We start from the raw sequence: 22,506 nt of genomic DNA, 5'->3' as shown, positions 1-22,506 counted from the left end.
CTCCATCGTCATCTCCACTTCGCTGCATCTTCATCCGCACATCCAAATCCAACCCTCAATTCCACAGACTATATTTCCATTTCAGCTTTAGGCTACTGAAAAAGCCCTAAAGCTTCACGTTACACGCACACATTTGAGCAGGCTTCGGCCAGAACACTTACTGGACGCAGGCTACTGGGAGACTGCATCTGTACTGAGGAGACCATAAGGACACCACCCGCCCGGCGGAGCGCCGCTTGCACTGCGCGAGGTAGGTGCTGCCTCATATCAAATGGAGGGATGTTGTTATAAAGAACAGAACACTGCTAACGTTTTCGTCCCATCAGATTCGGACCCAACAGGATTCCCATTCCTTGGATAACGACCTCCGGACTCGACCTGCATACAATATGCTGTCCACAAATGCGCGCTCGGGCATTCAACGACGCCGGACCCAACATCGACGACAAAATTCCACACCGGCAGCGTTCGAGGCGCCCAGGGTACGACCATTCCCTGCTAACCTACAACAGAAGCGACAACAGCGGTCGGGCATGAGCCTGGATCTCAGGGGCCTGAACCTTGAGACCATACACATGCCTAGCTATGGACCCATCCCGGAACAGACACACCCAGGAGCCATGAATATGCAATCCTTCCAGCAGGAGGATAGTACGGTAAGTATTACTAACCCAGGACAACCACAACAGCATACTATGCAAGTAGCGCAGACGCACAGCCAGCCCCAGCCGGGCCCCCAGGATACCTTTTTGCAATCTCCAGTACAGACATCTCTCCCATCGCCGCGGACTCCTCGCCGGACGCTCCGCGCGCAGTCTCCCCAGCAGCCTCCTCAGTCTCCTGCGAAAGCACCCACAGAACAACAACTCAAAGACCTCCGCGAGCACATACAGTCGGTGTATGGGTCTTGCGGGCAAGTCTTCATCAACATCCTCCCCACACCAACTGCAACTCCTCAAAAGCCCGCGCAGTTACCCAGCCATGAGCCTCTCGACACGGCTCCGATGCCGCCGAATTTCGCAGACATGGCAAACATCAACCTTGAGCCGACCTCAAGTGCCATGGCTTTCGATTTCGAGAACCCGGATGCAGATATGGGATACGAATCTTCCTCCTACTACACATCAGACGCCCTCTCACCGTCGCCCATGTCATCGCCCACTCAAAAGTCGATGCAGCCCTTCCTCGAAGGCATCGAAGAACATCCGTCTCAGGAAATGGTATTCTCGCAGCAGCCGTCGTTTCCGCCTGCTACGAGCAGCGCCATGCCTATGGACAGCTTTCCTCTCTCCATGAGCCCCATGTCAGGGCCATCACTCCTGCCTGATATTGATGTTGACGCGAGCCTCGAATACACAGGGATCTCTCCAGAAGAAGTTCAACGGTACATTAGCGAGCAAGATCCGACGACAAGCAAGTGGACATGCCTTTATCCAGATTGCGGCAAGATATTTGGCAGGAGAGAAAACATCCGCTCGCACGTGCAGACACACCTCGGAGATAGGCAATACAAGTGCAACGGATGCGGCAAACGCTTCGTTCGACAGCACGACCTCAAGCGCCACGCAAAGATCCACACCGGCAACAAGCCCTATCTGTGCCCTTGTGGTGCCGGATTTGCACGACAGGATGCGCTGACCCGCCATCGGCAGCGCGGAATGTGCGTAGGCGGGTTCCCGGATGCCGTCCGACGACAAGCAAAGCGTGGCCGACCGAAGAAGAATCGTCCGGAAATGGAGCAGCGTATCGAGAAAGCAAGCAGGACGAGGCGAGCATTGGCTTCCGCAGCTTCATCCGTTTCTGCAAGCTCGCCGCAGTCAGATACGCGCTCTCCTTCGCCTTTTGAAGATATTCTGCATTCGCAACCTTTACCGAAGATGCTGCCTGAGACGGCCAGCTTCAATGATCCCATGAGCTCAGCGGCAGACCCATTCAGGTTCGTATCATGTGTACTTTGTTTTGCAAGACTATTAACATGGTTCAGTTTTGATCCCGCATCCAGCCCTTTCACCGAAGACGCCAACGGAACAGCTTCCAGCTTCGTATCTTCGAGCTCTTACACCGGCGATGTCACATCTATGAACATTCTCCAGCATCTTTCCCAGAATACCCACACGCCTCCCATGTCTCCTGCTGATAACCGACCGCATTCGGCAGGATCAGCGAGTGACTCGAAGCTGCCTGCGCAGCCTAATCCTCTGAAAGGCTCATCTACCCCATCTCGATCGTCTCTCCAATCGAACCCATTCACCACACCACCAACCTCACCCGTGGAGCCGAAGGACGAGCTAGAAGAGCTATTTGATTCTCTTCCTGAGAGCTCCTGCTCGCAGTTCGATCTCGAGATGAACGCAATGAGCGAGTTCACATCTCTGGACTCAAGCTCTTACGACTTCCTGGACTTCACTGTGTAAATGCTGGCTTGGTGAAGGATGCTGTATGAATAAAGAGCGAGGGATTAACGAACGTTTATGACCGGCGTTCTACGATCTCAAGGCTTACAGGCGGTCGGGCTTGGGCGCAGGAACAACTGTAATGGGATCTTACGACAGAATGACCTTGGATTCTTGGCTTGTTGTTTTTATATAGGGCCTCGCAAACCCACGCTCTTTTATTGCTGTTTGATAGCGGGCGTAGGATTTTGGGGAACCATTGGGAATTGGCTCTGCGCCTTGGCGAGTATAGATAGCTGGTACTGCGCATGCAGCTATTCTCCGTGAATGGAATCGGTGGTTCAGGCTTCAAGTCGTGTTTCCCGATTGCCTTCGTAATGCATTTCGCATTCGTGTGGGCTTTACGATGACTTCAAGCCACCTTGCCCGGTCATCGATCTGACGGTCCAGCACATGCCTTTTCTGATTCCTGCTTGTCTTCTTGCTATACTAGTGCCTCAGATTAGTTAATTGCTCAATGAGAATGATAGAAGTGCAGCATTGCCCTCAAACTGTGTAAAGATACCGGCGCATTAGAAATGGGTTGACGCGAAGCTATTAGCGGGCGCTAAGCCCGATTAGGTCAACGCTGGCCAAGAAATGGAGGTGTTACATCATTCTTTCCTTCTCCACCACATGATCCTGCAACGTTTGCCGACTGATATACGCCCGTCAAATATGTGACGGAGGTCATTGGTTGGGAGAATATGGCCACACGGGCGGCCTGAAGCCCGCCGCATGCACCCTTGATACGGCGATGTCAGATCTTCAACGCTTGTTGCAGCTTCAGGATATAAGCAGCGAGGCGTTCCATCTGAAAGATATATCCTCGATCGTAGGTGTCTTTTTGTTTGCTTTGGGTGTTCATTCTTCCCGACCATGGCGATTTCTTCTATTGTAGGGGTGCTCACCTCCGAGTCTTTCCATCTTCTTCCTGCAGCCATAGTCACGCTGATTGCGTATACCGTCGTGATATATATCTATCGTATCTGGTTCAGTCCTCTCTCATCGATACCAGGACCCAAACTTGCGGCTGCGACGAGGTGGTACGAGTTTTACTACGATGCTATCAAGATGGGGAGGTATTATGAGGAAATTGAGAGGATGCATAAGGTATACGGTACAACTTCCTATATCCTAGAACAACAGAGCTTGGCTAATGCTTTTCCGGGAGGTCCCGTCGTCCGGATAAACCCCTACGAAGTCCACATTGACGACCCTGCCTTCTTCAACGAGCAATACAACGTGACAAACAGGCTTTACAAAGATCCATGGTTCTACTCGTGGCTTAACCGCGACGGCTCGATCTTCGCAACCATCGACCCAGACCAACACAAACTGCGCAGCACTGTCATCAAGAAGGCCTTCTCCGTCCAAAGCATTTCCCGCATCGAGAGCGTCCTGAAGGGCCACTTCAGAGACTTCTTTGACCGGATCGAGGAGTGCGGGAAGAAGAAAGAGCTCGTGCCACTAAGCGCGGCCTTCCGTTCCATTGCCGTCGACATCGTGACCGACTTGGCCCTCCCGGAGTCCATGAACCTGGTCCAGAGCCCGGATTTCGGCACACAACACTCCAACTTCATGCGCGACATAACTGAGCTAGCGCTGTGGAACAGGCACTTCTACTACGTGCTCTCCATCATGCAGTCGATGCCGAGATGGGTAGCAGGGCTGCAGGGCAAAACGGCTTTGGATATTGTGGATGCACTAGAGGACCAGAAGAGGCAGGCTCGACGAGTGATTGAGAACCAAGGGAAGCCGATCAGCAGCAAGGACTACCCGGTCATTATGAATGAAGTATACAAGTCGGAAGACCTTCCGCCGCACGAGAAGACACACAAGAGGTTGTTTGAAGAGATGGCTATTCTCATTGGAGCCGGGAGTGAGACGACGGGCCATTCGCTGATTACAACTGCTTATCACATTTTGGACAATCCGGATGTACTCAAGAGGCTGAAGAAAGAGATACGGGACTACATTTCCGACGAGGAGCTGCGAGATGTCCTCAGTTACAAGCAGCTGGAGAACCTACCCTACCTCAACGCCTGCATCATGGAAGGTCTCCGTCTAGCAACCGGCGTCAGTGGTCGTCTCCCTCGGATCAACAAATCCCAGCCTACAACTTATCACTCCCCCACCACTTCGACTACCTACCTTATCCCCGCCGGCTATGCCGTCTCCATGACGATCCGTGACCTGCACTACAACGCCAAGAACTTCCCGGACCCCTGGACATTCAAGCCGGAGCGCTTCCTCGGCGCTGAGAAAACCATGAGCGAGAAGCACTTTGCTGCGTTCGGGCGTGGTGCGCGCAGTTGTGTAGGGAGAAATCTAGCGATGGCGGAAATATTTATGGGGATTGGGAATCTGTTTGCGAAGTTTGATGTTCGGCTAGCGGAGGGCGTGGAGAGGATCGATGTGGAAGCGAAGCATGATTGCTTCGCGCCGTTCGTGGCAAGGGGGAGGAAGGGCTTGGTTATTGAGGTACTGTCCTAGCGTCTGAATGCTGATCCCTCTTTGTGGCTACATGGCGTAATCTCATTCTTGGAGTAAATATTAAATCTGAAAGTACTTGATCCAAGTAGAAGAGAGAGAGCGCAACCCGTCCAGCCCTTTGACGCCTTCGTGGACTGGGATATTAGAAGAGGAACTCACGGCATCGCGGCGACCGGAGCATGTAGTAGCTAGCCGCATATCCCTGATCTGGCCCAATACGCACCACCCCACGGGACTCCTGCGTTGTCCCGGAAGGACTAAGCATCCTCTATATCGGTCCCTGATCTACACAAGCTTTCAACATACCTATTAAGGCAAACTTCAGACCTGCCATCGAACACTGCGCTTCAGCAGTTTCCTGATATATCATAGCAGCATCCATCGCGCTTGTACCCGTATCAATCATCTGTCGCCTGGGCAAAGTAAGCGGCGACCTGAAATCGAGAACGACGTGGTATCAACGTGGAAAGTCTAAAACATGGGCAGCGTTATCCTATTCGGGTCTAGCGAACCAGAAATACGTGAAGGCCGAACGAACTCGGCCGAACACATGCGCGAGGCGAGATTGTGAAACGCGAGAAAGAGAAGGCATGGGAAGAAGGTAGACGGTAAGAAGACAAGCTATGGGCTGTGGGCTAGAGAGATTCTCAGCAGACTAACTCCTCAGCCCAATTCTCAACGCCTCATCACACTCCGCCTTCAACCTCCTGACCGCTCGATCCACACAGGCCGCAACCTCCCTCTCACTTATCCTGATCCTCCCGTCCCTGCTCACTACCTCCTTTGCCTCGCTGCCAAACCTCCCTAGCTTATCGGGATGCCACCGATTAAACTCTTTCTTCAGCAGATGATCCCTCAGCCGCTTCGTTTTCTCCGCACCAGCGGCTGGAAAGTCTAGAACTGCTTCAAGGGTACCAAATTCGCCGCACAATGGAATGGAATATTGAAGCAGACTGTGTGAGAAGGGAATGCAGAAGGCGTCGAGGAAGAAAGCATAGACGTTGAAGCGGACGAGGTCATCTTGGCTTTGGAAGCGAAAGGTACGGAGAAAGCGGTATGTTGAGACGCGAGAGGTGGAGCGGGTAGTAGGGATGAGCAAATCGGAAGGGTCGCCGGTGATAGTTGGAAAGCGGATTCGTGCTGTAGTAGAAGTAAGGTGGGGCTGCAGTTGCGGTTGCCGGACGGCCTCCCAGTGAGTATCGTATTCCTCGAAGGCCTTCCTCCCGGCTGCAATCAAAAGCATCAGCGCTGACCCTATGGGCTTCGAGCATCACATACCTTCAGGATCCGCTTCCATACCTCCTAAGGCATCAGCCCTCTCCGTGCTCGTCCATTCGACATCATCCTCCCAACTACTTCCGCCGGCCGCCTCCTCGTCGCACTCGCTGTCTAGGTCCATCTCTTGGGCCCAGACATCAGGTTGCCAGTGCCAACTCCTGCGTTCATACTGCGGCGCCGGGCGACGCCGTTCCTCGTTGAAGCGATGCTGCTCCATTTGCAATTCGTATTGCAACCCTCGAACTTGGCGCTCTCTGACTGCCAGCTCATTCCTATCTTGAGCGAGCTGTTGCATCTGTGCTGTTAGACGTGTTTCAGCTTCTTCGAGGCAAGTCTCGCGGGTGATGAGTTTGGCTTCGCGAGCCAGAAGGGTATGCCATCGCTCGAGCAGGTCTGATTCGGTGCCGTGAAGGTGGTCGATACTGGGAAGTGGACTTCGTCTGCCTGGACAAGAAGAACTGGCTGCCGCCATCCAGGGCAAAGGCTCAATTCTCTCGTCGGTCGTCGCGTCTACATTCGTCGCATGTTTGGTGGTCTTGTGCGGCCCATCTGGTTTCGGGTGGTCTCCTTCGCCGCTTCTTGCTTCTTCCGTTTGTCCGCCCCGATCCTCGTCACCGTCTGATATCGTCTCCGCATATCCCGGCTGATACCCCTCAGCTTTCCCCGTCTCACTGCTTGCTCTTACATGCCCCAATGGCGAAACAGGTCTAGTCTCAGCGTGGTTCTCCTTTCCTTCCGCAAAGGCGCTTTCAAAGCTCCACTGGCCACGGAAGGGAGAGGGCACCGGCTCTGACGGAACCGTGAACGACTCCTCCGAGCTGACATACGAATTTCCTGGCCAGTATGGCCAGTGATGATCGCTTCGGCAGGCATGATAGGAGCCTCGCCAATGATGGTACGGACGGAAAGATGGCGCGAGTGGAGTACACGGTGGCATGTAACGGGGTGGCCGGTAGACTGGATTCGCGGCATGCGCAGAGGTGTTATATCTTCCAAATGACTTCCAGTCTGTCGTCTTAGGGACATCGTAATGAGATTCTCGGCTGTAGTCTGAGTTCTGAAAAGTAGAGAACGGGCTCCGGGGGTCGTCCCTGGTAGGCGTGCATGTAGCCATCTTTCCTCAAACACGAGCAGAACACGGAGCGTAGGTCCAGAAGGGATGGGCGGAGGTCGTAAGAATGCCAGGAGTTGTTTGCTTCAAGTAGACTAGACTGGCAAGCAAGAGGGGTGCGAATGTGTCCAGTGGTTGTCATAGCCATGCCCTTTACCACGTCCACGTAACAGCAAACACCTGTTCGTGTCACCGGTCCACGACACTTGCCTGTAGTTTAAGCAAAGCCTGTACCACGTGAACTAATGCGAACATCCTAGGTAACGCAAGCGGAGGACAAACGAATGCTTTGAAAAGCTGCGAATTAAAATATATTGGGTATAATGCGGGCATGACTAGTAAAGCATCGCCGAACTCACAAACCGAAATTTTGCCACAAATTTTGATGTACAATGTACAAAGGAAGGTCTCGGCCGCCGACATGAGAAGTCGAAGCGCTACTCGTCGCCGTCCTCAAACATCTCTGAAAAACTGATCAGTGACGTGAAACTTGGTGGGTCCTCCTCTTCGATACCCATCATCTCGCGATATGTCTCATTCGCGAGCCAGGAGACTGGCAGCAGAGCCATCGCACCCTCGACATTCCGCACCAGTCGGGTCTTCTCTTTCTTACTGGACTTCGGTGGCGTCTGCATTGGTGATCCCGGGCCGTGAATGGCGTCGAACCGCTTGTGTTGGTGCTCCAAGATATCGACGTCGATGGTCTGCAGGGCGGCGAAGTGGTAGATGTGCACCTTCTTCTCTTGACGGTATCGCCGGCACCTGGCGATAGCCTGTGCCATGGCGGAGTCGTACTGGTATTGGCTTTTTGCGAGCAGCGGAGACACGAAGATAACGTGATTGGCGTTCACAAGGTTGCTGGAGGAGTCAGCCACTGCCCTTTATGGATAGCCAATTGAGCAACTTACGCGCCGGCTGCAGACTCGCTTGCGAGATCAAGAATAAGCACCTTCTTCCTGCTCGTCGGATCCTTGTTGGTCCTGAAGTCTTCTATAAGCTTCGCAGCGCTCCGGCCTTTGCCGACTGAATGGTACGAGATGTATTGACTATTGAAGACCTCTTCCACAGAGCCCACCGCCTCGTCATTGGGTACGAACACCAGACACTGATCACCCCGAGGAGTGGTCTTGATCAACCTACACACGGCATCCAGCTTCTTCCCAAAGCTCTTCGACAACTTCTCTTTCGAAGATTGCAGGTTTGACACTTTGATCAAGTTACTGCTCTGCACGGGCACCTCGCAACCCATGTGTACGCAAGCCTCGGTGTCAGCTCTCGCTTGTACACAAGCTTGACACGCCGTATGCCCGCAGTGAGGGATGAGGAAGAGCTGAGAAAAGTCCGCGGTCCCGGGGCATCCAGAAGAGTCACAGGTGTGTTGCTGAGCATCTTGACCACCTTGGATAAGAAATGGAAGTAGGGGCTTTATGGAAGCGACGAATCTCTCAGCTCTGACCATGAGAGTCAAATCCTGAGCCGTGGAACGTAGCTCTGACGCAAGGTCTTTGAGCTGCGTCAGCTCCTTCTGAGACGTGACTCTCTTGCTCGTTCGCTTAGTCGACGTTGAAGCCTCCTCTGCATGAGCGAGCAACGTCCGAACGCACTGGCGGGCAACCTCGTCGCCAAGCATGTTACCAGAGTCCATGTCTCGCTTAAAGCTGAGGTAGTAGTCTTCTGCCGTGTCGTTCAACCTCTCTAGGCACTTTTCTTTCAGGTCTTTCGCAATCGTCAGGAGATCCGCTTGGGTGCTCTCGCGCTGCTCCTGTCGTGTCTCTATCAGCGCTTCCAGGCCAGACTTTCCACTCACCGTTCGATGAAAGAGCGTATTCTTTAGAAGGGCTTCTTCGGCCGTCGCAGAATTACTCAAACTAGCATTGAGCCTTTCGACCCGGTCTGAGCCAGGCTTGTTCCTAGGCCTCTTGATCTGCATCCGCTGCGAGATCAGATACTGCGAGAGCTCGAGGTATACGACGTGGTGTGCAACACCGAGATCTATAGGCCGAAGGACCTCTGAGCAGTGGATGTGTTGAAGGGATGGTTCGTTTCGTCGGACAAAGCGATCGAGGAAGTCTTGCGCTCGTTCATGGCGCGCTTTGTGCCAATAGTGCGACATGGTCTCTGTGCGCGACAAGAATTTCTCAACATCGGTCTGTTCAGCCATATGCTTCTTCTCCGACTCCGCGGTGCCGTCCCCATAAACGTCCCTGCCGAGCTTGACCCCGAGAAAAGATGCAATTTGGTTGACATCTGAAAAATTAGCCAAGGCAGGAGTCCCAGATATGATCCATCGTTTGGGAGCGGAAATGCGTTTGATCGCAGCACAGGCCGTATAGTTCTCGCTGTTCTTGCTATCGTGCAGGTAGTGATACTCGTCTACCACGATCCGGTTGAAGTGGAACATCTGGAAGAGAGGGACTGATCCAGGTGCGCGGCTGTTAGTTGGAGAGCTCTTTCTTTTGACTTGGGATGCCTTTTTGGACTCAGACCGTTTTAGCGCGTTTATGGCGTTGAAGGATTGATAAGCACTGCCACGCTCGACTTTGAGCGGCACTGTGGCTCTAAAGTCTGGATGTGCCAATCGCTCTCCGAGCAGTTTCCGCGTAGTGGTACCAAAATCTGATGTGCTCAGGCTTAGGAATGCCTGCATGCGGTCGGGCATGTGCTGTGACATGTAATCCAACCAGGCGTTGAAGGCTCGACCCTTTGTGACAGCGGGTAGGGGCATTGCAGAGAAACTTGCGAGCTGGGATATGTACTCCTCATCCGCGAAGACACTCCAGGATACGATGATGACCCTAGCTTTCCGGAACTCCTCCATGGTCAAGGACTGCAGGTCCGAGAAGCGCTCTAGAAGGAGAACGTTGTAGATGTTGTACTGGTTGGCGCCTAAGCAATTCTCCAACTCAGTTCGCCATTGTGGAGCAATGTGGGGTGGGCATACGATCAACGTGGCCGCTAAGTCAATCAGGCTAGGCGTAGACTCTGTGCGGTTCTGCTTGAGAATGGTTTCAGGCATATGTTGCGTGAACTCACTGTTGATGAGAGCTATGGTAGTGACCGTCTTGCCGAACGATGGAAGGTCAGCTAGGACACCGCCGCGAACGTTGACAACGGCTTCCGCCTTCGCTTCGGCCCTCCACCCAAGCTCAAGATGTATGGCTTCCTCAACCTCCACGAGCTTTAATTCGTTCCCTGATTCTTGGGCCCTCATCCAAGTCAAGGCCCGCTCCTGGGCCTCGCCAAGCTCGTACTTGAGTCTAAGCGGGCCAGCATACGGGGTATCGGATGTATTGCTCTGCAGATGGAGTTGGGGAAATCGTATCGGAGCGGAGGCCCCATGATTTGTTACGAGCCTCCAGGCACTGGTGTGCGCCGTCGTGGTCAGTCTGTTCCTGGCTCGATGCATCAGGGAAGATATGTTGACGCCGACTTGGATGCGCGTTTTGGTTGTCGAAGAGCTAGAAGGGCTGATATGGAAGATAGGGCAGCGGGTTTTGAGCGTGCGTTCGAAAAGCGCCGCAGCTTGACGATCCTCATGTGCTGTGGCTGCACCATCGTCGTCGACGCTCCACAGGATACGTGGATAGGTAGGCGAGCACCCGCATCCTTGGGGGCGGTTGACATTGATATACTGCCATTCCGTGAATGAGGGAAGAGTTTTCGCTCGTCCAAGTACCCAGGCATACTGGGAGAGATTCTCTGTGTTGAGAAGCTCCTTTGCCTTGATGTCCAGGATGGTGACTGCACGGGAGCAGTCACCACCCCACGACTCTGATGATGCTGATAACGCCGACTCTGACGGTATTCGAACTTTGATGCGCAAATCCGCTTCTACAAGAGTAACTTTATCAGATGCCCAGAATCCAGGTATGGTAGCCTTGACGTTGCAAGCGGCCCCAGAAGTCATATTCCACGGACGCCATGATGGATCAATGCGGGCCTCTATACTTCGTGCCTCGCCGTACGACAGTCGGCGGCAATTGTAGCTGAAAGTAAACGAATCCTCATGGCTGGGACCAATCGGGTCTTGCTCAAGGAACAGGTAAAGAGCACTGCCATTAGCCTTGTCGGCCTTATATAGGCTGCAGGCTGCCGTTCCACAGTGCGGAAGTAGGCTGTACCGCCCCGTGAGTTTGTTACTCTGGTCAGAATCGCCCTTAACCTGGAGATGAAGCGGCACTGTCTCAGCTTTGTATTCTGGGAGCCCTAGGCGGCTCCTCCATGAGTTGGTTCGCTCCGGGGAACCAGACAGTTGTAGCGTACTTAGGCTGGCTTGAGGGATGTACAGTTGCCACACTGGATTGAGGATGTTTGACTGAACAAAGCCACGAGCGAGCGGCTGCGAGAGAGCTTTTCGAAGAGGACTATTCCCTGGTTCAGAAGCTGGGCATAGGAGGTACAGCCGCCACTGGATCTGATCCGCGACGAGAAGCTCCAAGATTGCTTCAGGCGACGCATAGGAAACCTTCCAACACTTGTCGAGTCGCTTAAATTCGTAGATGGAGAAGAACTGCGATTGGATGTCCGAATCATCAAATCGGTTGACGAAGGCTTCCCAAGCGTTGCCGCCCGAGGGCTTGAGGTAAGTCTTGAGTTTTCTAGCTCCGGGAAAGTCGCTAAACTTTAGGCGAGCTGGAAAGTGAGGCCACCATTTCCGTTCGAAGTCGCCTGGGGTTTGCTTCCGTTGACTAGGCGTGATTGTGGTCCCATAGTTGTGTGACGGGTTGCCGGCACAGTCTGAACAAGCTGTATGCCCGCATTGGCTACAGATGCGCACGACCGCTTTCGAAAGTTGTCTCGTCCCTTCACAGTTGCAAAGCCGCGAACTGAGTTTTGCGTCCTCGATCAGTTCACCAATATCTATTGACGGAACATCTGGGGGTGGTTGAACCTGCTTCTGCATCCCCTTTGCCTCTATGAGCGCGACCTTCCGTCTATCGACAGTGTTAGAGTCTGGACTTTCGGGCGGAGTGACTCTCCGAAAAGCTTTGCTGCCCGAAATCAGAGCAGACACTATTGATGCGCCGATAACAGTCGTAGTCATGGCATTTCCAGCAAGGTCCTGGCGATCTTTCTGTGTCTCGTTCGCGAAGAGAAGCTTATCGTAAGGCATGCCTTGGAGTAATAGAAGCTGACTACCTGTCAGGGCTGTCTGCTTATTACTGACAAAGTTGCATCCTTTGGGGGTAATGCAGGAAACAATCCCGAAGTTAGCCTTGTTAGCCATGAAACGGTCCTGTGGAGAATAGGTTAGCAAATGTTCGGCAATTCTACCCTGGGGTTGGCTTACGACGTTCTGCGATACGTCCCAAATGGCCATCTTGTGCAGGGAATCAAACCCTTTCTGAACACCTTGAAGATGCGCGACGTCTATGCAATCGTACACTCTTGACGATTGGGAAAGATAAAATTTACGATTAGCGAAATCAGGGGGCCGTACAGTCCCATTCTCGCTCCACCGCGTTACTGGCCGCCGAGTGCCCAACCGTTGCTCTGACCGGATCTGATCATATCGTAACTTGCACCGAGCCCAGTGAGGCTCAGAAGCAAGACTGCTGTACTCGTACTGATCCGAATTATCGTTGGCTATAAAGGCATCGAAAGGGCTACTGCACTGACGCTGCAGCTTCCGCATCGTGTGCTTCCATTGCGCGACGGCTCCATCGACGTTTTCTCCGAAAAGGAACCGTTCGATTGCGACCATGTACATCCGGTTCCGTGTCTGCGGGATGTAGTAATTCTTAGTATCGCAGGTCATCCAGGCGTATTCGTATCCGATGGCGGCCCACTTGCTTTCGAAGCTGTCCCAGAATTTGATGGTGTTCTGGACATTCTCGATCAATACGACACTTGGCCTGAACCGCTTGCTGTAGGAGTAGATGGCCCTCCAAGTGTCACCTGACTGCCCTTCATCATCTAGGCCCTTCTGATGGTTGTTGAGTCGAGACAGATCCTTGCAGACGAAACCGGCAATCAGAATGTCAAGCTCACCTGGGATTGATTCTTCTGCTCCATATGCCGTCATTGCGGTTTTGGCATCGTCCGGGATGAATTCGCGGACGTCTCGGAAGAGCTTCTTCGGGCGAAAGTTGCGCTCGATATAGCCTTGCTTAACAACATCGATCTCGGCGCTGAAATGGTGATTCACGCGTATTGAAGGCCTCCCTTTCTTCTCGAGAGCTTTCGAGAGCAAATCTAGGGCAATGAGAGGCGACTCCGTCCCAGAGAGCATAGTGGCTACGTTCAGCGGACGTCTGACGTTTTCCAACGCTTCGCCTAGGCCGAGGTGGAGAGCTTGTGAGGCCATGTCCCCAAAGATGTCTTCAACATTGTCCAAAGGTGGAAGACTTAGATCGACGCCCTTGCCTGGTTTCGGTTTGCCGCAAGCCTTCCTTGATGTCGTACTCTTCCGCTTCCTCGGTCTGGTGAAGGCATTATCTACTGCCTCTTCATCTGTCAGAGTTGTGGCCTCAGAAGATTCTGCGGCATCCATGGATTCGCTCTCGTTGTCCGATGCTGGGGAAGTGTAGCTGTCCGATGCGGTTGCCTTGTCCTCGATATCTTCACTATCTGAAGCGTCATTAATTGGGGCTTCCACGTATGATACCCTAGCAGCGCGGCGTCGCAGTCTGGTAGACTGACTGTGCTTTGGACTGGATTCCAATTCGCTAATGACCAGCTCCGTATCTTCGAGGACCTCATGCCCCTCACTTCCAGCTGAAAGACTGGCTAAATGGGTACTTTGCACACCAACGCGCACCGGGCTTAAGTCGATGTCGCCGTCCTGTCGACCATCCGTAGCCACCGCAGGCAACGCATAACCGCTATCCGCCGCATTATGAATGCTTCTGAGGGGAGGCTCTCTTAAGAGGGACGCATAATCGTTGTGAAGTCGTCTCTCGGGCTTGAGCTCGATACCCAGCCGCCGCCATGACGGTACGTGCAGTTGACGAGTGGACGATGAATGAGCGGACGCTAGTCGAGATTGGAATGGCTGGGACGGGGATTGTGACTGGCGCTTAACTATGCTGTATTAGCTTATTATCCTTAGAGTAAGAGAGAGTCTCGTGAGGCGTACTCCCGACGTGTGTCACGATTCGACTTCTTTTGGTAGTTTTGGCTCCTCCCGCTGTCTCCTTCAAGGGTGTCCGAGGTGATTGCACGGCAAAGCTAGACTCCGCTTTTGGTTGAGCGCTGGCGACATGTATCGTGTCGCCATCGTAGCTCAAAGACGATGCCCTTCGCGGTCGTTTCTTCGCTTTGGCGGACAATTGGGGGATCGACGACATCCCATGAATCCACAAGACGCGTTCGAAAGGTGCGTTTGGCAGTCGCACATGGACAACAAAGTGTAGTCGTGTAAGAGAGAACCAAAACCCAAAAGATTGGTGCCCAATTGAGAGGGGATCGTTGGTAAGGGTAAGAAAAAGCTCGTGCAGGTGAGACACCACAATATGCACGCGTCCCGCCGTGTCGCGCCCGCGCTAACGCGATCACGTGCTGTAGCGACTCTTGCACAGACTCCTTTACAGAGTTGAAAAAAGACGCCAATCATACCCTAGTGATTGAAAAGATGAGAAGAGTCACAGTTCCTAGGGATGAACGCCCGTTGGAGGGGAGTGATAAATGGAGGCGGGCGGGCTACTTTACTTGGTAAGGCGCCTGTCATATTAGGGCAAGCGCTGCCACAATGCTCCCGCGACAGCTGAAGACTCCCACAATATTTGAATGTAATGAAGTCTGCCCGAGTAGCTACTGAGCTCTCTCACCTCCTACCCTTTGCAGAGCAACTCTCTCACTATGTCCGAGCACGCCCCGCTACCAGTCCACACCAGCAATACTTTCGAAGACCTCAGCGGCGTCTCAGCGGAGGCCTTCAGCAACCCATACGATGCTCTAATTGCTGCTTCAGAAGATGATCCAGTAGTTGAGCCCCGTATTATAGCTCTGAAGCCATGCTAACACGCCACTGCAGGCTCAGATACAGTCACGATATACGATCCATCGAACCACAAGGAATGCGCAACAAAAGGCCAAGATGCTAGACAAGCAGTTCGCCGGACCGAGTATCGACCCTATCCTGCTTCGATTAAACGACCATACTGTTGAGCCGGGATACGTCGATCCGCGGCACTGCCTGGTCTTTTGGGGACGCCCTACGCAGAGAATCAAGGATCTGATCAACCAGGTGCAGCAAGAACTTGCCACCGTCGCCCCAAGTAGGTTTCCAAGGGTCGCCCACGGAGCACGTACCCCTTGATTCACAGTTTAACATAGAATAGACCTCTGGCTCATGCCTCAGGACTGTCTGCACATCACCGTGCTGGAGATCACGCATTCAAAAACTAATGAAGACATCCAACACCTAGTTCACATGATGCGAGAGAAGATCCCTCCTATCACCGACTACACCTTCAACCATCGCGCACGTCTAATCAAGCCCATGGTTGGCTTTGACGCGTCCGCACTAGCTTTGAGCTTCGTTCCCGCATCCGGCGAAGGCCTCCATTCCGGAAGGACGGCGGAAGACGACAAGTACACGTACCATCATCTCCGTCGGGATGTGTACAACTTGTGCCTGGAAACAGGTGTCTCAGTCGATTCTAGATACGTGGTTCCTTCAAGTCATCTGACCATTGGGCGATTTATTAACCGCAGCGATTTTGCGGACGAAGCAGGCGCCTACGAGCCGCCAAAAATGGAGGCCTTCATCGGGAAGATCGAAGAGATCAACGAGAGGCTCCAGAAGGAATTCTGGCCAGAGTTCCACGATGGGCAGATACCAGACGGAGGAGATTGGCTGGTCGGCGAAGAGAAAGGGTTGGACTGTCGTAACGGGACCCTCTGGTACGGGGGCGGAGAATCCGTTCACCCTGGCAAGGGCTTCTAATACTTCCGCATGAACTGTCGCGTTTATCTTGGCCTGTTAGAGGCCCCCGGGAGGGCTTTGATCACCATAGAGTGTAATAGAATGAACCACAAACACGCTGAGGCAGGCACGCCCACCTGGACACCTTGGCGCACGTGGCGTTCCGAGGCGCACGTCAGTGTGGCGGGTGATTGGCCCGAGCTTCTTGAGCACCTCCGAATAGCTGAATCCCAAACCGCAATGCGACAACATCCACAACTTTGCAAAACAGTTGCTACGTTGCACTTACCGACTCGATACTACTTTGGATATTAGCTCAAATCACGTAATTCGAAAGGGCGCAGAAGTCTCAGAGGGCCTGAGATCCGAACTCGACACCGTGGCCCACCCCTCCAGGCAGTCGCCGCTGATACCCTACATATACTACTGCCGTTCCTTCCTTGAAGGCGCTCACGCCTACCTATATCTATACCATGTTCAACCGGGACAGACTCCCCGGGCTCCCCGGGAGCTCACCGCGGCCCCCAAATCGTAACAACGACGGCTATGGTCGGGCCCCGCAACAACAACCACCGCCTCGCTCCCCTGCGTACAACGATACTAGAATGAGTGGCTATGAAGACCAACAGCCTCCACCGGGCTATGGCCCAGGGCCAGGCGCTCAACAACGTGTGCCTATGCGAGGAGGTCCTCAGAGCGGTATGCCACCCAGCATGTCCAGAACTATGCACCTACGGCCCATCAAAAGCCCTGGGGGCAATGCGTACGCATTTGGAAACTTGTGAGCCCGAGTCTCTCCGGTTTATTATCCCTCTGCTAACCCCTGTGCAGAGTGGCAGTTTCTCCCCAGGACTTCCCGCCTACTCGCGACGGCTCCGACACCTACATCCGGGTAAACCGCAACTATGTATTATCCGCAAGGCCTACTGAAGGGTGTCGCCCAGGCGAGATTGGCCTCACGGACGCGCAGCGAACATGGGCAGGAATCTCGCTTGGACCGCAGGATATGGTCACCGTTGAGCCATATGATGCATTCAGTCAAGGCGGGCAGTCATATCTGGGCAACATTGAAGTGGAAGTTGGGTTCGCTACGAGAAAGACCACCGATACACAGTACGACCAAGACGAACTCGCGACAGCGTTCAAGAAGGTGCGCTTGTAGCTCCGCTGCCTGGGAATAACAGCTGACGTTATTTAGAACTTCGAGAACCAGATTCTCGCCCCTGGCCAGCAGGTCCTTATGGACATCAGGAATATCGTCCTCCGCATGACGGTACGGACGGTTCAGCTGGTCGATCTCTCGATGGAGAAAGAGACTGCATCTGGAAACCCACTCACTGATCCCAACGCCCGAGGTATTCTCACTCGACACTCACAAGTTGATTTCTTCAAGGATGCGCGGACCGACATCAAGCTCAAGGCCTCCAACAGGCGTCCTGCTGCAAATGCCATTGTTCAGCCAGGCTTCAAGTTCGAAGATATGGGTATCGGCGGCTTGGATACTGAGTTTAGCGCCATCTTCCGGAGAGCCTTCGCTTCTCGAATTTTCCCGCCGGGTCTTGTTGACAAGCTCGGTATCCAGCATGTGCGAGGAATTCTGCTCTACGGTCCCCCGGGGACAGGCAAAACCTTGATAGCGCGTCAAATTGGCAAGATGCTGAATGCGAGAGAGCCAAAAGTTATCAACGGCCCCGAAGTGCTAAACAAATACGTTGGTCAGTCTGAAGAAAACATCCGTAAGCTTTTCGCAGATGCAGAGAAAGAGTACAAAGAGAAGGGCGATGAGAGCGGCCTTCACATCATCATCTTCGACGAACTGGACGCTGTCTGCAAACAGAGAGGGTCTAGCACAGGCGGAACAGGGGTCGGCGACAGTGTCGTCAACCAGCTGCTTTCCAAGCTCGATGGTGTGGACCAGCTGAACAATATACTTCTCATCGGCATGACCAACCGAATGGACATGATCGATGAGGCCCTCCTGCGTGCCGGTCGTTTGGAGGTTCACATGGAAATATCACTCCCGGATGAAGCTGGGCGTGCTCAGATTATGAAAATCCACACGGCGAAGATGCGCAGCAACAATGTCATAGACAGCGATGTTAACATCGATGAGCTGGCTAAACTTACGAAGAACTTCTCGGGCGCTGAAATCAACGGTCTGGTAAAGGCAGCATCGTCATTCGCCTTCAGTCGCCATATCAAGGTCGGCACGATGGCATCCATCAATTCGGACGTAGAGAACATGAAGGTGAACCGCCAGGACTTCATGAACGCCCTTGACGAAGTGAAGCCGCTCTTTGGTGTCGCAGAGGAGGAGCTTGGACAGCGCATTCTTCGCGGTATCATACACTACTCGTCCTTCATCCACGACATCCTAGAGGAAGGGAGGCTCTATATCAACCAGGTACGTAGGTTGCGCGCGGTACACAACCCAGCATATGTATCTCAGCTTTTCACTGCGGAAAGCTCCTGCTCAGGGCCTTCAGCAGGGTAAAGAGACTGCAGACATGCTGAAGTGTCCCCTTAAGCCCCCACCATCCCTATCTGAGACATGTGCTAAGTGTACCGCCACCTTTCTAGGTTAGGAAATCCACCCCTGTCCTGTCTGTTGCCCTGCATGGTCCTCCTGGAAGCGGCAAAACGGCCCTCGCTGCGAAAATGGCCATGGACTCGGACTTCCCGTTCATCAAACTTGTGTCACCCGAGGACATGGTTGGCTTTAGCGAGATGCAGAAGGTACAACAACTTGACAAGACGTTCCGAGATGCATACAAAAGCCCCCTTAGTGTCATCGTAATCGACAACATCGAGATGCTGGTTGATTGGGCACCGATCGGGCCTCGCTTCAGCAACAATGTATTGGTTGCACTCAAGGTTCTGCTCGAGAAGCAGCCACCCAAGGTGCGTTAGCCATTAGCTCAGCACGCGCAAGAACACACGCTAATAGGGCTAGGATCGTCGTCTTCTGATCTTTGCAACCACGACCGAGCGGTCGGTACTTACCCAGCTGGATCTGTTCAGCCGGTTCGACGCAGAGATCGCGGTGCCAAATGTCAACACGCAAGCCGAGCTCGCACAGGTGCTGCAGCAATCGGGTGCGTTCTCAGATCGCGATCAGCAACGAGCCATCGGGGAAATCCAGGAGATTACGGGTGGTGCAGAGGTTGGCGTCGGCATCAAGAAGATCTTGACAGCCATCGAGACGGCCAAGCAGGATCAGGACGTGCCTGGCCGTTTTGCTAGAGTCATGTCCCGGCATATTGCAGCCAACAGGAGCACGTACACTTAGCACAGCATCGGAAGTGAAGGCGTTGGCACGGTCCTCGAGCAGGTACTACGTGGTTGGGAGTGGTCCAGGCTGACGAGTGCGTACGAAGAGTCGATGCAGGGCCGCCCCATAGATAGACTGTATAGACGCATAGCCAATGGCTTTTAGAGTCTCTGGCGCTCCTCCAGCCGCCGCCTGAGCTCTCGTTTTGCCGACGTCGCTGACCCACAGCTCGGGAACCCTGTGCAACGATACCGTCTCAGCAGCTGTCCACGCGCGATTCGCATGGCACTTTTTGACAGCGGTGCCACACGGCGGATCGGCGCGGAGGCAAATCGTCCTGGCGCCGATGCAACGGTGCTGCACATAGCCTGAGCCTCTCGTATTGGCTCAGCGGCGCCGACCCGGCCTTTTGCACATGTCTTACAGCTCAATGGCAACCATGAGGCCAGCGGACTAGACAAACACGGCGCTGAAGGCACACGGCGCAAGGCTAGCGGACGCGAGGTCACTGTCGGGATGGACAGCAGCAGACAGACGGGCCAGCACGACGCCAGGGGGTTTGCGTGCATGCTCGCAGCGACGGTCACATGGCAGACGAGCCATGCCCGCTCACCGCCACTAGGCGCTGCTGCTGCAGAGCATCTGGCGGCTACGATTGGGGTGTCGAGTGAGGTGTCGTGCGCGGTGGTGCGGGCAGGGATCGCTGGCAGCCGTAGGGCATCAAGCGCCAAGCCGACCGGCGTTGGGGCGCGCTGCTCGCCAGATGGGCCAATCCGCGCGGCGGCCGGCGGCGCGACAGCTGCGCGACAGCCCCCGGCGCTGCCTGCGAGAATGACGCATGGAGGGGCAGCTCGCGCCGGCCCGACGTCTCTCGCGAGCAATTTCTCCATTTCTCGACCACACTTTTCTGGGCCCGCCTGCTCCATCTGCCCTCGACGCCCCCGGGCTCGACGCTGTCCCCCATGGCGCTGCCGCTCCGTCTGCCAATCCGCTGGCAAAATGGCCCGCCACCGCTCTGCAGCGCCCAGGCACACGTTCTGCTCCTCCGCATGCCCCGTCCAGATTGCATGCTGAAGGCGTTGGCGTGCTGTCGAGCCAGCGCATCACTTTTGACAGCACTTAGCAGCTCCGCCAGGCATACTACCCATGCACCTACAGCTTCCGCCCTCGCTGCTTTTGCCCGCCCGCTGGCGCCCGCGTCTGTTGCGCTTACCTTGTCTTGCTGCCTTTAGCACTGCACTGCCGGCCTGGCAACGGCACTCCTCTCGATATCCCACCCCCTCCGCAATTGCACGCCGGGCTCGCTCCACTATGCCTTTCGGCTGATACGAGCTGTGTAGCTGCTCCACTAGCAGCTTGCCACCAGCCAATTGCCTTTGCTCCGGCCTTCTTATCCCGCCGGCCCATCGTGGGTCGCCTGCCGCCTACGGCCTGGGGGGCTCTTCCAGCCCGCTCCAAATGACGGCTCTAGCCTCGGATCCGGCGGGAAACAGTTTCAGTGGACGTAGGACTATGCAGACTTATCACCAGCTGAGCGGGGTTACAAGCAAGAGGTGGGATGATGGGGTCAGAGCCATGCCCCCCGTTGACAAAGATGCTTGCCGTGTCTATGCCGCCAAAGGTATAAAAGGGGGTCGTGATGCGGACTGGCCGGTCCTTCTTTCTGAATCCCTTTTCCTCAATCATTTCAGAGAACGTTTTCCCGGGCACAAGTTCAATCTGCTCTGGTCACCAGCTTCCAATCATCCTCTCAGCATACCTTCGCCCCAAGCACGCTTCACTTCTCGTCACTTAGCTTGACCCTTCCCGTCCTCGTGTATCACACCCTCACAAAGCAAACATGTCTGCTGCACACGCCTACTACCAATACCAACCCTATCCCTCGGCACCGGTGCCAATCCAGGCGCCGCACAAGCCCGGCTACTACTACCCGCCGGCGCAACACGGCTATGGACGCGTCTCGGCCTCGCCGCCAGAGGCTCCAGAGAGCGTCACCACTTCCGGTGTTCCCTCGTACGAGCCGTCAGCGACTTCTAGCAGCTATGCTGGCAGCGCAAGCGACTACGACTCTAGCGGAACGACCGCCGGAGTGGATCTCCTTGAGTACATGGGCGACCGCGTGAACGGCTCATTCGACCCGACGCCGTTGGATCGCAGCCTGGCGAGACAAGCGCAAACGTAAGTTCTACGATTCCCGGATCTTGAATCTCGAGACCCGCATGGTTGGAAATGCAGGAGCTAACAAGCGCGCAGGTCCGGCGAACTCAACGCCAAGCACCGCGAACTGCTCGAGCTACAGGCACTGGCGCAGCGGCGATTGGCCGGCGCACGAGCAAACTTCGCAGACGGCATGAGAGCCGCCAAAGACGTGCAGAAGGATCTGCAGTGGACGCAGAAGCGAGTAGAGTAGGTTTCCGAAAACCCGTCACTGAAGAACAGTCGCTAACGCCGCGAACAGTTCCCTGAACGAGCGCGCAGCACGCAAATATCCCGAGCAATACAAAGCCGCTCAGCGACGGTACCCAGCGCCCGTCGACTACTAGTCCGCCAAATGCCATACCACCACCAAACGGCTCCCTGTGGATGACTTTCTCTATACATTTCGGTTTCTCTTCAAAAGTCTTGGCACTGCCTTTCACCTCTTCAACACTATGAATTACTATCACTATCGGCCTGTGACAGCCTCCGTCGCTTTTCCTTTCGACAGATCGGCGGGCCTTCCTTTCGTTCGTTCTCCTCTCCGCTCCACCCCGTCGTTCCCGCTCCGCTCATCGACGGCTCGCCGCTTTAGCGGCCGCCCGTTGGCGCCAACGCGCCATGTTGCTTTTTCCCAGTTTTCCCAGCGATTCTAACGCGATCGCGCTCGGTTCGGCCCGCTGCAAGGCGCTTATGTGCGTGTCGACGAATTGGGACATGTCCTGACTCGCTGGGCGTCTCCAATGTCGGTTTGGCGCGTGGCTCATTCTTAACGGTGCGCTCTCTGCCCGGTGAGCTGGTGGAGGGATGTGATTTGCCAGGTCTCGAGCGGGCTGGACGAATGGGGTGGAGG

The 22,506-nt window shown here is 54.5% G+C and overlaps 7 protein-coding genes across 7 annotated transcripts; 4 read left to right on the top strand and 3 right to left on the bottom strand.

Annotated features, from left to right (window-relative positions):
* The first annotated feature begins 11 nt into the window (after window positions 1-11).
* On the top strand, window positions 12-2,894 carry BU26DRAFT_490505 (BTE binding protein 4). The gene is made up of 3 exons (XM_033826057.1): window positions 12-250; window positions 327-1,936; window positions 1,985-2,894. Exons 2-3 carry the CDS (start codon window positions 390-392, stop codon window positions 2,412-2,414), a joined length of 1,977 nt encoding a protein of 658 aa, XP_033679591.1. The 5' UTR covers window positions 12-250; window positions 327-389; the 3' UTR covers window positions 2,415-2,894.
* Window positions 2,895-3,088: 194 nt separating this feature from the next.
* Window positions 3,089-4,983, top strand: BU26DRAFT_463172 (putative cytochrome P450). The gene is made up of 2 exons (XM_033825117.1): window positions 3,089-3,552; window positions 3,607-4,983. Exons 1-2 carry the CDS (start codon window positions 3,312-3,314, stop codon window positions 4,926-4,928), a joined length of 1,563 nt encoding a protein of 520 aa, XP_033679590.1. The 5' UTR covers window positions 3,089-3,311; the 3' UTR covers window positions 4,929-4,983.
* A 600-nt stretch (window positions 4,984-5,583) lies between these two features.
* Window positions 5,584-7,320, bottom strand: BU26DRAFT_553763 (uncharacterized protein; the record flags this gene model as incomplete). Its single annotated transcript, XM_033832234.1, has 2 exons — window positions 5,584-6,155; window positions 6,207-7,320. The coding sequence occupies 2 exons, from the start codon at window positions 7,318-7,320 to the stop codon at window positions 5,584-5,586; spliced, it is 1,686 nt and encodes a 561-aa protein (XP_033679589.1).
* A 288-nt stretch (window positions 7,321-7,608) lies between these two features.
* Window positions 7,609-14,895, bottom strand: BU26DRAFT_490498 (uncharacterized protein). The gene is made up of 4 exons (XM_033826056.1): window positions 14,396-14,895; window positions 12,608-14,340; window positions 8,226-12,553; window positions 7,609-8,175 (listed from the first exon to the last, which is right to left on the bottom strand). Exons 1-4 carry the CDS (start codon window positions 14,604-14,606, stop codon window positions 7,755-7,757), a joined length of 6,693 nt encoding a protein of 2,230 aa, XP_033679588.1. The 5' UTR covers window positions 14,607-14,895; the 3' UTR covers window positions 7,609-7,754.
* Window positions 14,896-15,029: 134 nt separating this feature from the next.
* Window positions 15,030-19,786, top strand: BU26DRAFT_463166 (AAA-domain-containing protein). The gene is made up of 8 exons (XM_033825116.1): window positions 15,030-15,240; window positions 15,293-15,536; window positions 15,600-16,183; window positions 16,633-16,967; window positions 17,018-17,336; window positions 17,385-18,590; window positions 18,767-19,087; window positions 19,140-19,786. Exons 1-8 carry the CDS (start codon window positions 15,118-15,120, stop codon window positions 19,473-19,475), a joined length of 3,468 nt encoding a protein of 1,155 aa, XP_033679587.1. The 5' UTR covers window positions 15,030-15,117; the 3' UTR covers window positions 19,476-19,786.
* BU26DRAFT_81741 (uncharacterized protein) lies at window positions 19,533-20,123 on the bottom strand. The gene has a single exon (XM_033836370.1). The coding sequence runs from the start codon at window positions 20,024-20,026 to the stop codon at window positions 19,619-19,621; it is 408 nt and encodes a 135-aa protein (XP_033679586.1). The 5' UTR covers window positions 20,027-20,123; the 3' UTR covers window positions 19,533-19,618.
* Window positions 20,124-20,929: 806 nt separating this feature from the next.
* Window positions 20,930-22,113, top strand: BU26DRAFT_81726 (uncharacterized protein). Its single transcript, XM_033836369.1, has 3 exons — window positions 20,930-21,635; window positions 21,711-21,863; window positions 21,916-22,113. The coding sequence occupies exons 1-3, from the start codon at window positions 21,298-21,300 to the stop codon at window positions 21,998-22,000; spliced, it is 576 nt and encodes a 191-aa protein (XP_033679585.1). The 5' UTR covers window positions 20,930-21,297; the 3' UTR covers window positions 22,001-22,113.
* Window positions 22,114-22,506: the final 393 nt, after the last annotated feature.

This window comes from Trematosphaeria pertusa (assembly GCF_010094035.1).
Source record: "Trematosphaeria pertusa strain CBS 122368 unplaced genomic scaffold BU26scaffold_14, whole genome shotgun sequence".
Classification (NCBI taxonomy): Eukaryota; Fungi; Ascomycota; class Dothideomycetes; order Pleosporales; family Trematosphaeriaceae; genus Trematosphaeria; species Trematosphaeria pertusa.
This window is presented reverse-complemented; position numbering and strand designations above follow the sequence as displayed.

Excerpts from the sequence above, each read along its gene's own strand:
- BU26DRAFT_490498 (XM_033826056.1), bottom strand. The coding sequence starts at position 14,606 with ATGTCGTCGATCCCCCAATTGTCCGCCAAAGCGAAGAAACGACCGCGA. Across the intron at positions 14,341-14,395 it reads AATCGTGACACACGTCGGGA|TTAAGCGCCAGTCACAATCC; the intron begins GTACGCCTCACG and ends AATACAGCATAG. Across the intron at positions 12,554-12,607 it reads GGGACGTATCGCAGAACGTC|GACCGTTTCATGGCTAACAA; the intron begins GTAAGCCAACCC and ends TATTCTCCACAG.
- BU26DRAFT_81726 (XM_033836369.1), top strand. The coding sequence starts at position 21,298 with ATGTCTGCTGCACACGCCTACTACCAATACCAACCCTATCCCTCGGCA. Across the intron at positions 21,636-21,710 it reads CTGGCGAGACAAGCGCAAAC|GTCCGGCGAACTCAACGCCA; the intron begins GTAAGTTCTACG and ends ACAAGCGCGCAG. Across the intron at positions 21,864-21,915 it reads TGGACGCAGAAGCGAGTAGA|TTCCCTGAACGAGCGCGCAG; the intron begins GTAGGTTTCCGA and ends CGCCGCGAACAG.
- BU26DRAFT_463172 (XM_033825117.1), top strand. The coding sequence starts at position 3,312 with ATGGCGATTTCTTCTATTGTAGGGGTGCTCACCTCCGAGTCTTTCCAT. Across the intron at positions 3,553-3,606 it reads GAGGATGCATAAGGTATACG|GTCCCGTCGTCCGGATAAAC; the intron begins GTACAACTTCCT and ends CTTTTCCGGGAG.
- BU26DRAFT_490505 (XM_033826057.1), top strand. The coding sequence starts at position 390 with ATGCTGTCCACAAATGCGCGCTCGGGCATTCAACGACGCCGGACCCAA. Across the intron at positions 1,937-1,984 it reads TCAGCGGCAGACCCATTCAG|TTTTGATCCCGCATCCAGCC; the intron begins GTTCGTATCATG and ends AACATGGTTCAG.
- BU26DRAFT_81741 (XM_033836370.1), bottom strand. The coding sequence starts at position 20,026 with ATGCACGCAAACCCCCTGGCGTCGTGCTGGCCCGTCTGTCTGCTGCTG.
- BU26DRAFT_463166 (XM_033825116.1), top strand. The coding sequence starts at position 15,118 with ATGTCCGAGCACGCCCCGCTACCAGTCCACACCAGCAATACTTTCGAA. Across the intron at positions 17,337-17,384 it reads TCGCGACAGCGTTCAAGAAG|AACTTCGAGAACCAGATTCT; the intron begins GTGCGCTTGTAG and ends GACGTTATTTAG. Across the intron at positions 19,088-19,139 it reads TCGAGAAGCAGCCACCCAAG|GATCGTCGTCTTCTGATCTT; the intron begins GTGCGTTAGCCA and ends TAATAGGGCTAG.